Below are 14050 nucleotides of genomic sequence, written 5' to 3'. Positions count from 1 at the left end.
TTATGTGGCATTCCTCGCAAAAAAAGCAATATCAATTATAGCGTACTATTTAGGAAGTTGATTCCAGCATAATAACAACAGCCTAGCAGACAAAAGCATGTGCAACAAAACACTGCGGGCGTGGTCTGCATTACCTTGCCTGCCAACAATCGATTATGTTTCAATCAATGCGCCTGCCACTCAACATGGCACTTGACAGGTCCGTATAGTAGGTAGTATATTGCAAAAACGCGCAAATACTATGCCTATGAAAGGGAAGTCTTTTAGCACACAGTACTTTGAAAACATACCGCTGTTGTTATTCTTCCAAACAATACACCGTTGCGAGTATGGCCACAGAGCACTAATCGAATACGTGGATTTCCAGGCAATCGAATAATTGGGTTTGAATCTCTAAACATTGTTTGTTGTTAAAATTTTAACAAGAATGTAAAGGGTTTTTCGAAATTAGAAACTTTATTGACAAAATATGGTTATTGTCTATCACTAGCCATTCTGGTTTTCCCATCTTTCTGTCAATTCACAGATAGCCTTTTCAAAAATTCGACTGGTTAGGCCGCAATCCACGAATTGATCTATTTTTTGATTTCATCATAATTGAAGAATTGCTGATCTGGATCGGAACAAATAGTAATAGTAAGGGATGGAGTAGGACATCCCATTTGAGCGATTCTAAATATGTTCAACCAGCTCTGCAACATGTGGACGAGCATTGTCATGCTACCGATTTATTAATTTTAGTTGTTTGACGTAAAGCCGCCATAACTAAGTTCAGTTTTTGCAATGACTGAGCGGAAACATATATTGGAGAAGCCAAATGAATGAAAAATTAGCAGAAAAGATGATTTTTTGGAAAAAGATACGCTCAGAGACAGGACTCGAACCTGCGTAACGGTTTATTCTTTCATATCGTTTTACATTTTTTATGACGATTTATACCAGTAAGTTTTAAAAATATGCCATATTCATTCCTATCCTAAGTTTAAAATCCTAGATGAACACAAACGATTGGTTGTGGCTTTTTCTAATTTAAATGAATTTTTTAATTAAGTTAAATATTGCACTTTTAATGTCATCGTAATCGATCCGGTCGTCTACAACCCAGTATTTTTGTATTCTTGTGTGTTTCGTCTTAAATTGGAAGTTTGCGAAATTGACACTATCGATCAACTGATGCGTACGATCATCGATATTCATCCAGTTATGTCTCAGATATTAATCCAGTTATGTTTCTGACATTATCCATCCACCTTTTTTGTAGAGCTTAACCAATATTCTACAACTGCTTCTTCGACACCATTTTTGTACAATTAGCAGTTTCCGAGCTACAACGATTACAAGAAAAACGGTGAAATTCAACAAGCATCTTAGCTTTTTAAATTACGTGTCTAAAAGTAAGGTTGTTGAAAACGAATTTTTTGCTTTCGATATGTAAAATCATTTTTTAGTGTTGTAAATTGTTGTAGCTGTAACTACTTGAAAGTATGGACGCAACCAAAAACCGCTGCCATTTCGCAATGGTTCAGAATCTGTCAATTTTTATGGCTGCGTCCTTTTGTTTACACTCTTCTCTAACCACTTGTGCAGTTGTTTATTCGTGTTCATTAGTTTGTTTCGAAATGCGTGGACTTTCAGCAGAATAACGTCGAAAAATTGTATACAAATGGTACACAGAACGCGGACTGTCAGTGAGAAAGATAGCAAAAATGGAAGGAGTAAGTGAAAAAGCCGTACAAAATGCAATCAGGAAGTTCGGTGAGGATAACACCTTTGAGAATAAACCGAAAACGGGTCGAAAAAAAGGTTCTGCTAACCCTCAGTTGGATAAACGTGTACTGAAGGTGTTCGAGCAAAAGAAGGAGGTTTCAGTTAGGGATGTGGCCAAAAAGTGGGCACCTCAAAGTCAAATGTTCTTCGTGCTAAAGAACGTTTGAATCTTCGAACCTATAAGAAGCAGAAACAACCAAAACGTAGTCCGAAACAAGAAGCATCGATCAGGCCAAGGGTTCGAAAGCTGTACAATACGATTCTTGCTGGAAATTTGAACTGCATAATCATGGACGACGAAACCTACGTGAATCTCGATTACAAATCATTGCCGGGACCACAATATTATACAGTGCGAGAAGGGCAAGTGTTAAACCTGTCCGAGACATCTATTGAAGTCGAAAAATTTGGTAAGAAAGCTATGGTCTGGCAATCAATTTGTAGCTGCGGCAAGATTTCGAAACCCTTCTTCGCCACTGCTTCAATGAACAGCGGAATATACATCAAGGAATGTTTACAAAAAACGACTTCTACCCATGATTCGAAGCCACAAGGATCCTGTTGTCTTCTGGACAGATCTTGCTTCTTGCCACTACTCGAAATCAACGGTAGAATGGTATACTACCAAAAATGCCCCCAACTTCGACCAATTGAGGATTTTTGGGCAAAAACGAAGACACATCTTAGGAAACATGTCTCGGCAGCCGAAACCATTCAACAGTTTGAAAAAGATTGGAAAAAAGTGTCAAAACTTGTCGCCAAAAAGTCTGTACAGAATTTAATGAGGCACGTTCGCAAGAAGATGCGCCAACTAGTCTACAATGGCTAAGTAGCAAATGTTGAGAATAATATTCTGTTGTTGTAGTCTAATATTATCAGTATATCGAATAAAATTTGAATATCTAACACTTGTGAATTATTTACAGCGAAATTAAAGTGCGGAACAGTCTTTATGTTGAATAACATGTTTAAAATAAAAATATCGAAAAAAAATTCGTATACGTTTTTTTCATAGTTATATGTTTCGTACAATTTTTGAATTCCTATAAAAACGCTTAATTTACTGGTTAAACCGATTTTCACAAACTTAGATTTAAATGGAAGGACCTAAGGTCCGACTTCCGGTTCTGGAATTACAGGGTTGGAGAATATTGACACTAACTTTCCTCGAAGAAGGCTCAACCGATTTTTACCATCTTAGATTAAACTGAAAGGTCTTCAGATGCCGTAAGAATATCTCGGTTTTTATTCAGATCTAACTTATTGTTCCGGAGGTAGGGTGTTTATAGTAATGTCAATTTCAAGATTGATTTTTCATGAGTAGCCATGTGATGAGTAACAAATTCTTTAAATTAACTAATAATTTCCTCTAGTTTGCAGATCATGATAATATATGGCCAAATAAACTCATATCAAATTTTCAATAAAATCGAATTCTAATAAAAGGACTAATAGTGCCATGAAAAATATTCAGGCTCGACATCCGGTCCTAAAATTACAACGTGATAAGTTTTTAAAATTTCAAATCTTCATAGAAAATTGTAAAAAAATCTTCTAAGTTATTCTCAACACTGTTCTAATTTGTAGGTCATGCAAGTTTATGGGCATACGAACTGTTTTTGATTGTACTGAACACGTCATTTATTTCATACCGCTATTTAAATCGAAATCGAGGGTGCAGTAAATTTTGAAATTCTTTTAAATTTGGCTCAATACCATTTTAATTTCTAGTTCTTAGTAGCTGATGGTTGAATGCTCCGAATTCTACTATACCGGTATTAAGTTTTCGGTTCCAGAAATATCGGAAATACAAGGTGAGATGAAAAAACTGCAACAAAGTAAAACGCCATAATTTTTTCATTTTTTTTTAAATTTTATTGAATGAAAGCAAAAAATGTCGGAAATAACATCAAATTTGAGAATCGGTTTAGATTTGTTCGAATTGGCCACCTTTGGCACGAACTATGGCCTTCAAACGGCCAATGAAACCATCACACGCTGCCCGAAAGTGGCTCTGCGGTATTTTGTCCCATTCTCGGCGAAGCGCTTGCTTGAGATGATCGACACTTTGGTATTTTTTAGTGCCAACCTTGCTTTCCAAAATACCCCAGGCACAATAGTCCAACGGATTGGCATCCGGAGATTTTGGTGGCCATTGTGCGGTGGAAATGAAGCGAGGAACCTCATTTCTTAACCATTCTTGGGTGGCGCGTGCTGAGTGCGATGGTGCTGAGTCCTGTTGGAATGTCCAAGGTCTGCGGCCGAAATGTTTGCGTGCCCAGGGCTTCAGAACTCCCTCCAAAATATTTTCGCGATAGATTTGCGCATTTATTTTGACCCCACGGTCGATGAATACGAGCGGCGAGCGACCATCGGCTGTTATGGCGGCCCACACCATCACCATGGCCGGCTTTTGAGTTCTGGTGGCCAACCGAAGTTGCAAATTTTCAGCTGACCTCTCTGGCAAGTAAACACGATCATTTTGTTTGTTTACAAACTGCTGGATAACGAATGGTTTCTCATCGGAGAAAACCAAATTCGGCAGTTCACCACTTTCGGCCAAGCGAAGCAACTCTTTAGCTTTTTCGAGTCTAACTTTTTTTTGCGCATCAGTAAGATCTTGCACTTTTTGGAACTTCAATGGCTTTAGTCCAAGCTCATTTTTCAATATTTGCCGAATGGCATATTGCGATATGTTCAGCTCACGAGCCATTTTTCGGCCACTGCGACGCGGATTTCGTTCAATTCGCTTCTTCACTTTTCGAACCATTTCTGCCGATGTTGCTGTTTTTTTTCGTCCACTTCCTTGACGTCGGGCTACGCTACCAGTATCACGGTAACGAGCGATGGTACGAGACACAAAAGATTTATTCACTTTTAAATGCTGGAGGGCTCTAACGATAGCCACTTGTGGTTTTCCAGCCAAATGCAAAGCAATCACACTATCACACTTGAATTCCATCACAAATAACTTTTTTTCTGAAAAATTCCCACCAAAATGCTTTTGTGCGCTTGTAAATAATATAATGAGCTGTCACTAGAATAAATCTGACAGCTGTGGGACGAGCGGTTTAGAAATGACAGCAGTCTGAAGTTGGTTGCAGTTTTTTCATCTCACCTTGTAATGATCAGAATTCTAAAAATGCAGCTCACTTCATTTTCTAATATATGATTGAATTGATTTTCACAAACTTAAAATAAAATTTAGTATATAAAAACTGAAAACTGCTAGATAGACATGAGCTCATTGGAAAACAGAACGACACATCTTCCTGAGGGATTCATAAACGTCACTTGAATAAAAATAGTATCGGAACAATCGTTTACAAGGTAACAGAACAATAATACCATTTCATGAATCTTAATTAGAGTTTAAGGTATTCAAATATATGAAATGAATTAAATTTCACTAATTCATTTATTTCTCGAGCGGTAACAGTTAATATTTCTATTCGGATAACATCTGCGCAGAACTGTCAGGTTTATATAGCAACAGCGCTGTCAAACTGTCCGACAAGCATCGCTACTTAAAGGAACATGTGAAGGTAGAATATCGCAACGTAATGATTTTGTTTTCGCATGATTATTTTGAAAACAAAAACTGTTTTCCAGAACAGACCTGGCTACCTACTGCTGTTATGCTTTCAGTTTGGTAGTAACAGCGTCAATTGCATTCCACACATAACGAAATTACCGAGTAACCATACGAACCTTGAAAAATCAATCAACCGAAGGAAATAATTTTCTCCCAGTAAAGTAAGTTTTATGCTAACAATACGGTGAAATTTATGCTATGTAGGGCATTCAAATACAATCCTTAGGCGGGATAGAGAAGCGTGACCAATATTTGGCTCTATAATGTTCCAAGGATACGTGTCTTTACAAAAGCATCAATTCGATGCGAAAATTGCTCTTTCTTTAGACAAACCTATATTGGTTCGACTTGGATGGAATCAACGGTGCCATTATTCGGTATTTTGTTGTTAGCCTTGCTCTAACCTATTATAGTTGTTTTAACTTTTCTTAGTTTCAATTTGCTCTAAAATATTTGATTTTTTTCAGAGACTAATTCTCCTTTTAAATCAAGGTGGCTAGTTTGAAACCGATAGCCCAACTAGCTTTGAGAGAAAACGCTAACTGCTAAACAGTTTTTAGAATGATAAACCATTTACTCTAGACAGATTTAAAAAAAAGAGCGTATGCATAATATTTTTTTTTAACCCTAACTTAAAGTTCACATTTGGGTGCAAATTTGGTTAGTTTGGATGAGAAATGACAAAGCCACACAAAGAAGAAATTTACCACTATCTCCAAACTTTTTTGATTAAAAGAAAATAGTTACTAAGAAACCAGAATATAATTTGATCATAACGATTTTTCTTCTAGAAGCAACCGTTCTCGAGATTTTTAGCAAGTCAAACGTAATTCTAAACACATGAAAACAGCTATTCTAAGTGTAATATAAAATTATATATGCCATACTGTCAGTTAATAGAAGAATTTGTAACGGAGAGTGTTCGGTTACCGGCACCCTTTTATTTTAGGCTCATAACTTCTGACTTAGTGCACATTATGCGGACATCTATATATAAATGGAAAACTAAAGTCCCTAGCTAACAACTGATCAAGAAACTAAGAATAAGAAAGCAATAAAATTTGGCCATTTCAAAAAAGGTGTTCGATTACCGGCACCCCAAGAAATTTCACTAAAAATGGAAAAAATATAAGTAAAGACTGCAGTTATTCAAAGAAAAAACAGATTTGTTTTTCTTTTTAGAAGCTTCTTGAACAAAAGTCTTCATTGTCCGATGGTGACTTCGCCTAGGCTCTCTTGGTCGATGAATTGGATGAATTGTAAGGTGGAGCCTTTGGTGTTGATGTGGCCGGTCTTCCACGTTTTTTCTTAGCCGGTTCATCTGCTGTATTGTGACATCCCTAGTTGGTTTTCCTCTCTACTGGGGTAGGAGATACGAGAAAAAGAAAAAGGGAAGTTGGATTGGATAGCGGAGAGAGAAGTCTACTTTGATTAAGTTGCTGATTGAATTAAATGTTACAGAAAAATAAATATAAATGAACTATTTTGATGAACTATGTAGAAAAGAGTTTTCTTCATTTAGTGAAAAAACCAGAGTGAAAAGAAAAGTGAAAGTGAATTAACAGCGGTATAATAAAATAACTCATTACAGTATGAGCAGCTAGGTGTTTGGCCAAAACTTTCCGATTGATACTCTTCAATTTATGATACCATAAAAAAAATCAGAAAAATCTTTTGTGTTGATTTTCGCGCAATTAAAATTTGTTTTGAACGCAGCAAAAGTACAAGCGTCTGTTTGCATCGGTATTCGGCACAAAAAGAACGTTCTGCTATTACACACACATTACATTTGTCGAAATGACGCTATCTGCTCTCTGTCAAAAGTTACGGTGGGGTGGCGGTAACCGAACATCTTCCCCTATGTATTATTAGTGGTAGTAGGATCGTAGTTCTAAGACATGTAATCGCTTAGATTGCGAAGTCTTTTGAACTAGAAAGTCAATTACTGCCTCGGAATGGGCTTACTCATTTTACTCTGTAGTTTCGGAGCGGAAAATTGGATCCGGGCTTCAATAGCTTCATCCCATATTAAGTTCGGAATGTGGAATTTCGTATGAAAACCGATTCAATGCGGACGAACCGAATTTGGATTTCGCCTCCAATCGATTGGTTCGGAAATCTGTCGGAAATGGATAATTAAAAGCGAACTGAATTGTCAATTCATTTTCTTCTTCTCCGATTTTGCACGTTTCGTACCGATTTTCAGTTTCGAGCAGACTCCTTTTGTTATCTGAGAAGCAAGGTTTACGCCAATCAGCCTCAAACTATTGACGAGCTCAAGGCAAACATTCGTGCTGAAATCGACGCTATAACACCCGAGATGCTCGAAAAGGTAATGACAAACGCAGAAAAAGGAGTCATTTTGTAATTAGTAATATAGGTGGCCACTTAATTGATGTCGTTTTGAAAAACTAGTCCAAAAAATTGTAAGGAACCAAACTAAAAAAATTCATAACTTATAGAAATCGGTTGTTTTTTCTCAAAGTAATTCAATGTTCACATACCGACATAAAAGAGGGAGCTCCAGGTAGAACTAGGAAATGACCATTTCTTCATATAACTCGAGCATAAACTGATGATTTTTTTTGAAAACTATCAAAAAGGCCTACCATAGCCAGCACCGTCCATTCCTCTGACTGGAGTGGAGTGAAATGGCGTAAGTCCGTCACCTGACTTTCACACAAACACATTAATGAAGTGAGCGATAATTCAATGACATTTATAATGTCACTGTCACTCGAGTTGATCAAGCACTCAAAAACAAGCAAAAAATCATTACTAAGTCCGTCTTTGAGACAATGTGGGATAGAGCAATTCCAGAAATTAAGGTGTTGTACCCAAAACTAGGGGTTAAAAATACCATTTTTTTATTGCATTCTGGAAGATCATACTTTTAAAAATATCTGTGTAGAATTCGGGTCATTAGATTGTAAATGATTTCATAAAGCACATATAACCTTAAACGCGATTATCTCTGAATAGAATTTTTTGACAATACTGTTGCGGTAAACGTGATATTTAAAAAAAAAAATGCGACTGATTTTCTCTTTTTGTATTTGCAAATTGTTCGTATTCAAAAACTCGTGTACTTGTACGATTCCTTTTAGAGCTTGTACTACGTACTATAAAATCATCGACACTAATCTACACTAATTATGAAAGATGTTCAACACATAAGTGCATGAATTTCACGTATTTTTTAAAATATTGTTTTAACTGTATTTGCCTTTATAGATATTATATAGAATTGAAAACCCGATGTGTATGTGTGTAAAATTTTAAACGATACGCCCAATTTTCCTCCGAGATATCTGAAACGATTTTAAGAATCTTTTATTCGTTTGTAAGCTTGAAGATGAAATGGCTGACCTGACACTTTCGCTTCCGGAGATGTAACTGATGATGACTTTTTATACACTAAAAATTTCCTCTAGAATGACTTACCCGATTTCGACAGTCTTGTACATTGATTAAGTTTGGAAGGTGAATGTTGAACAGTTCGGGAGTCAGCGGGAAAAGAAATGCATTCTATCAGAATACAAAATAGGTGTCCTTTATTTCTATCGATTGTGACATTTCCTTTTGGTAGTTCGATCGAGTTGTTCTTGAATGGAAAATTCGAACGTCGAGCTCGATCGAAATACAGAATGCAACATTTCACATTTGTTCAAAATAGAGGAAAAAAATGTATATATTTGACAGAAATACAGAATTGAGGTGCGAATCTATTGAAGTTTGTAAAAAATGTGAGATAGAAATCAAATGAGTCATGGATAAATTAGGCTTTACATTTGCTATGTTATCAAGTTTTCGGAAAGCAGTTGAAACAACTTTCTAAATCAAAATTTACATTTATTTGGAGTAATTTAAATTAGTTACGTGCTTACAAAGTTATTCTGATAAACGTAAAATAAAAACATTTCGTGCATCACTTTCAGTCTCATATTCTTTTCCATTCTTTACTTCGTTTAAGACTTTTCGTTACCCTTGATCGACTTTCCCGTCTGCACAATAGGAATCGTTCTTTCTGCACTCGGGTCGGTTGTTATCAATTTTGGAGCCTTAATTGTAAGCACACCATCAGATGATAGCGAAGATACAACATTTGCCGAATCATGCCCATCCGGAAGTCGGTACTTTCGGATGAAATGGCGCGAAACATAACCGTGCTCGTCCTGCTTTTCCTCGTGTTTGCCTTCCACCGTAATATAATCATTCACCATTTTCACTGAGATCTCCTCCGGAGCGAACTGCTGAACATCTACGCTCACCTGGAATCCATCGTTGGTTCGCATGGCAGCTGCATGATTATCGTGCGGGGCAACTGTATTAACCCGTGGCCTTCTTAGTACCTGTCGTTTCGGAACGTGGTCGATTGCCAACAAAAGGTCATCCGGGAAAATGTCCGAGCCAAAGTATTTCTCCAGTATACTGGATGGCCTAGGTGGCACATCCAAAATATCATCATACCACCCGCCCAAAAGCATCGGCACTAGAGACATGGTTTTCGCACTAATATCAAACTTGACAACTTTTACAAACTTTAAACACCCGAGCTGAAATTTATATGATTTTGTTTTCGTAGTTTACTTAAGTTTCACTTTCAAAGTATGCTGTTTGCTTCAGACTAATTCTGAAAAGGTGAGCTCCGCTCGTTTTATACACGCAAGCTTATCGCACTCACATTGCTTCGAATTTTCTAGGCATTTCAGGAACGATCTGTTGGGTCACTCACGCGACAAAATGCGCTGCTCTCGAAAATTCTTAACCGATATAAGTGTTGGTAAATGTATGCAAATTCACGAATGTCGAGCAGTAACTCGTTGCGAAGATGAATAGAGCTCAGCTGCGAGCGCCCAGTTAATGTCTGCTCGATGAACCGAATTTTCCAAATAATTCATGAACAAACGGGAATAGCGGCCCTTACACGATCATTAAAAGTGTCATTACTAAAAAGTAATAGCACTTTTAATGATCGTGTAAGGTCTACGAGTTCAGTAATGACACGAGTAATGATGGAATTCCGGATTTTCCATCATTACCAACATTATTTCTTCTTCTTATTTTTTTGTGGAAGTGCTGAACATCTTCAGAACTATACGCGAAAAAATGACAAAGTGTAGATTTATATTGTTAATATTTCATTAAACTTAACGTTTCAATGGCAAATCAAATTTATTTTCAGCTAAACGAAAATAAAAATATTGCTATTGCTATTACTGGAGTAGTTACAAATACTCATCATTAATAATGAACGTGTAATGCTAAAAAGTAATGATGTACAGTAATGCAGTAATGACGAGCGTTTGAGCAGAAGTGTCATTACTTAGTAATGATACTTTTAATGATCGTGTAAGGGCCGCTAATGAGACACTCCCAAGATGAAATTCTCTGCTCTCGAAAATTCCCAATCTAAGTGAGTTCTGGAAAAATAACGAAAGTTCACGAATGCTATGCAGTAACTCGTACTCTCGAGAGTGTATTCTGTTTGTGTATGTCTGATAGTGGGTTTATCAAATTGTTTGTGCATGTCAGAAATGCCAATTCTGTGGATTTGTATGCTTATTATCATATTTCTATCGAATGTTATAGATTTCTTTCATTCAGCAAAATTCACAGATACTGTCCTAACCTCCAAATAATTTGTCAGCATGAAGTTTTCGCAAACATTCGTCAATATAATTCTCGTATATCTCTTTGAACATGAAATAGCAGCGATTTCGAGTGGTGCACAATTTTAACATCTACCAAGATTTTTTTTTTAAATAATGTTATGACATCACTGCTATATAATGCATTTTAGCTCTTCTATACAACTCTGAGCTGCTGGTCCATATAAAATGCATAATTTTATAAGACGGCAGGTATAAATTACGTTACGCTAAATGTCGATAAATTTAACCCCCCTCCCCCCTTGACAAAATTAGTCACAAATTTTGAAACCCTCTATAAAGAATTATGTAATAACTTCCATACCACATCCCCTCACTTAATTTAGCGAAATTTTTTTATTGGATTGGTACAATGATGCCTTTCAGTTTATTTTTTTGAATTAGGGAACAATCCACTAAAATTAGTTTATGTCAAAATTGCTCTCCAAAAGGCATAAAACCTCCTCATTTATTATCAATAGATTATAACCATCCTAATGATACATTTTCCTTAAATAGAATTCTAGTAAAAAAATCAAGCAATAACCCGAGGAACGATTTCTTGATAACATTACAATAAATGGAAGTCGAAACTATTGAAACAGTTGTTGAATATGCGACATATGAACAATGAACTCGTTATATCCATAATTGTTTCTAGCATAGGGAATCCGAAGAAAAAAGTTGGTTCGAATATAACGGCATCGAATGCCTAATTGTAACAATTGTAATAATTCGGATCAATCGATTTGCACTGAAGTAGATATACCACAAAAGTAGCCTTACAAACATCGCAATGGACAGATAATAAATCTAGACCAATCAGTTTGCTCCGGTCATGGTAACTCTCAGTACCCGGCTGTCTAGAGATTGAAGAAAAACGTATAGGTTTAAAAACTAACATTTCGTTACAAATTTAACAATGCATGTCGACTATTATAAATCTAACGGCTATTGTGTATAAGTTGTCATTTCCATTTTTGTTGATTATTCTTATGAAACAATTGCCGTTGTCATGTCTGGCTTGTAAGACCAGCGCCATATGCATTGAACCGCTAATCCGGACGCATTTCCTTAACTTTGGTTTGTTTCGAACACTTGTTTTCACACGTTAGCACCAATTTCGAATACTATGTCACATATAAAAACCGAAAGTTCAAATTAAAAACACCGTATATAGCAAAAAAAAAACTTGACGTCTGAAACTATTTGTTATTTGATTTTTATTTGTTGAAAAGTTGCGCTTAGTAAACCTATTACCAATTATACGATAACTATCGTAATGATGATTAAATCATTCATAACTTTTGAAAAAATGGATGGAATTTGACTAAAAAAATCAAGACTTCAGCCCCTTTTCAACATGCTTTAATCTTTCAATGCGTTTAAAAATAAGGAATTACAGTACTTATTTGTAGTCCATTTCATGTTCAGTTTAGTTCATATGAGCCAAAATTGATAAATAATTTATGCAGTTTGAAACATTAAACTGCTAAACCTTGTGCAAAACATTGAAACTCTTAGGGGCTGTCCATAAAAGACGTCACGCCACAAGGGGGAGGGGGGTGTTTCATAAAACGTGACCTTTTGTGACAGGGGGAAGGGGGGGAGGTTTTGGAATGTGACGTCCAATATTTTCAATGAGCGCATATTTGAAATACCTAATTATATTACTGCCCTATTTCCTAAAAAAAATCTCCACAATAAACGTTTACATTCTATAGGAAAACGTGTATTTGTTGATGTAAAAATTTCTTCTTGTAAATTCGGAAATGATTGATGCAGGAAATCATTTCTGTTGTGATCAGCAAAATTGCACGGAGGAGCGAGTAAATTAGCGAAATTAATAAATTTTGCCTAATATGAGTAAAAAAGAAAAAAATGCCTTCAAACGATTTAACTTAAGTTATGCCCTGACAATTTTTTCAGTAATTTGATTTTCTAGCATTGATAATAGTATATCATAATAATTTCTCTTATCTGATTCTGATGCAGTTTATTCAATTGTACTCCATTTGAAAAGGGTGCGAGATCAACGATTTCAGACGTAGATCATGTCATGTCTTATCTTGATCATATGTGATTTTCCTCCACCAACATCAAAGCTTATCGAATCATCCAATGATGGAACTTACATAAATCAAGAATCATTTTAGCCCAAAATCACTACCCATTGTGTAACGGAAGATCAGTACCGATATTGATCGATGTGATTTAAAATTCACTGATCAACTGATCATGAAAAGATTCTCCGGCAGTGATCTCGTTTTGATGAGGTTTTGGTCTTTATTTTCTCAGCGCTGTATGCTACACTAAGGAAATATTATTCTTTACCTAAAACAATAATATATCTGTGTACCCCTAGGAGGATTAAAACAGATGATTTAAATGTTTCATCAATTCCAATCAAATAATTTTGTTAAATTATATAATTGATACTAATACAATAATTTCGATGGCTTGTAGTTTTAGTGATACTTTTTAATCTTATGCCAGCATGTAATAAATCGATTTTCCCTCATATTTGTATGGTTGTCATACATATTGAGAATGTATTGCGATGAATTTTATTTATTTTGAATTCGTGGCATGTGACATAGGGGGGGTGGGGGGTCTTTGCTTCTGTGACAATTTGTGACAAAGGGGGATGGGAGTCAAAAATCGTCAAAAAAAGCGTGACGTCTTTTATGAACAGCCCCTTATTTCATGGAAACCCATGAAAATTCCACTTATCTAACAGAATGAATGTATAAACTGTGGATTTCTAGTGAAATTCAAGATACATTGATTTGAAATGCACATCAAAACGATAAGGTATACCGATGGTATTAGGTTTTGTATGAACTTCACATTATTTTATAGATTTCAATTAAATCTTGATTTACCAGATCAAGCAAAGCATTCGTCTGTACTCAGCCCCACTTCAAAATGACATATTCAAGACGATTCAATAGCAAAATATATTAAATTATCATCTAGAATTTCCATATGAAATCTTTGAAAATATCGTTCTCTTTTTGGTCTGTTACGAAAAAGT

General features: G+C 35.9%; 1 protein-coding gene across 1 annotated transcript; it reads right to left on the bottom strand.

Annotated features, from left to right (window-relative positions):
* Positions 1-9193: 9193 nt before the first annotated feature.
* Positions 9194-10002, bottom strand: LOC131434448 (protein lethal(2)essential for life-like). Its single transcript, XM_058601166.1, has one exon. The coding sequence runs from the start codon at positions 9862-9864 to the stop codon at positions 9331-9333; it is 534 nt and encodes a 177-aa protein (XP_058457149.1). The 5' UTR covers positions 9865-10002; the 3' UTR covers positions 9194-9330.
* Between the last annotated feature and the right edge of the window lie 4048 nt (positions 10003-14050).

Source organism: Malaya genurostris, chromosome 3, assembly GCF_030247185.1.
Source record: "Malaya genurostris strain Urasoe2022 chromosome 3, Malgen_1.1, whole genome shotgun sequence".
NCBI classification, from domain to species: Eukaryota; Metazoa; Arthropoda; class Insecta; order Diptera; family Culicidae; genus Malaya; species Malaya genurostris.
The sequence above is the reverse complement of the archived record's forward strand: the minus strand, read 5'-3'. Positions and strand labels throughout refer to the sequence as shown.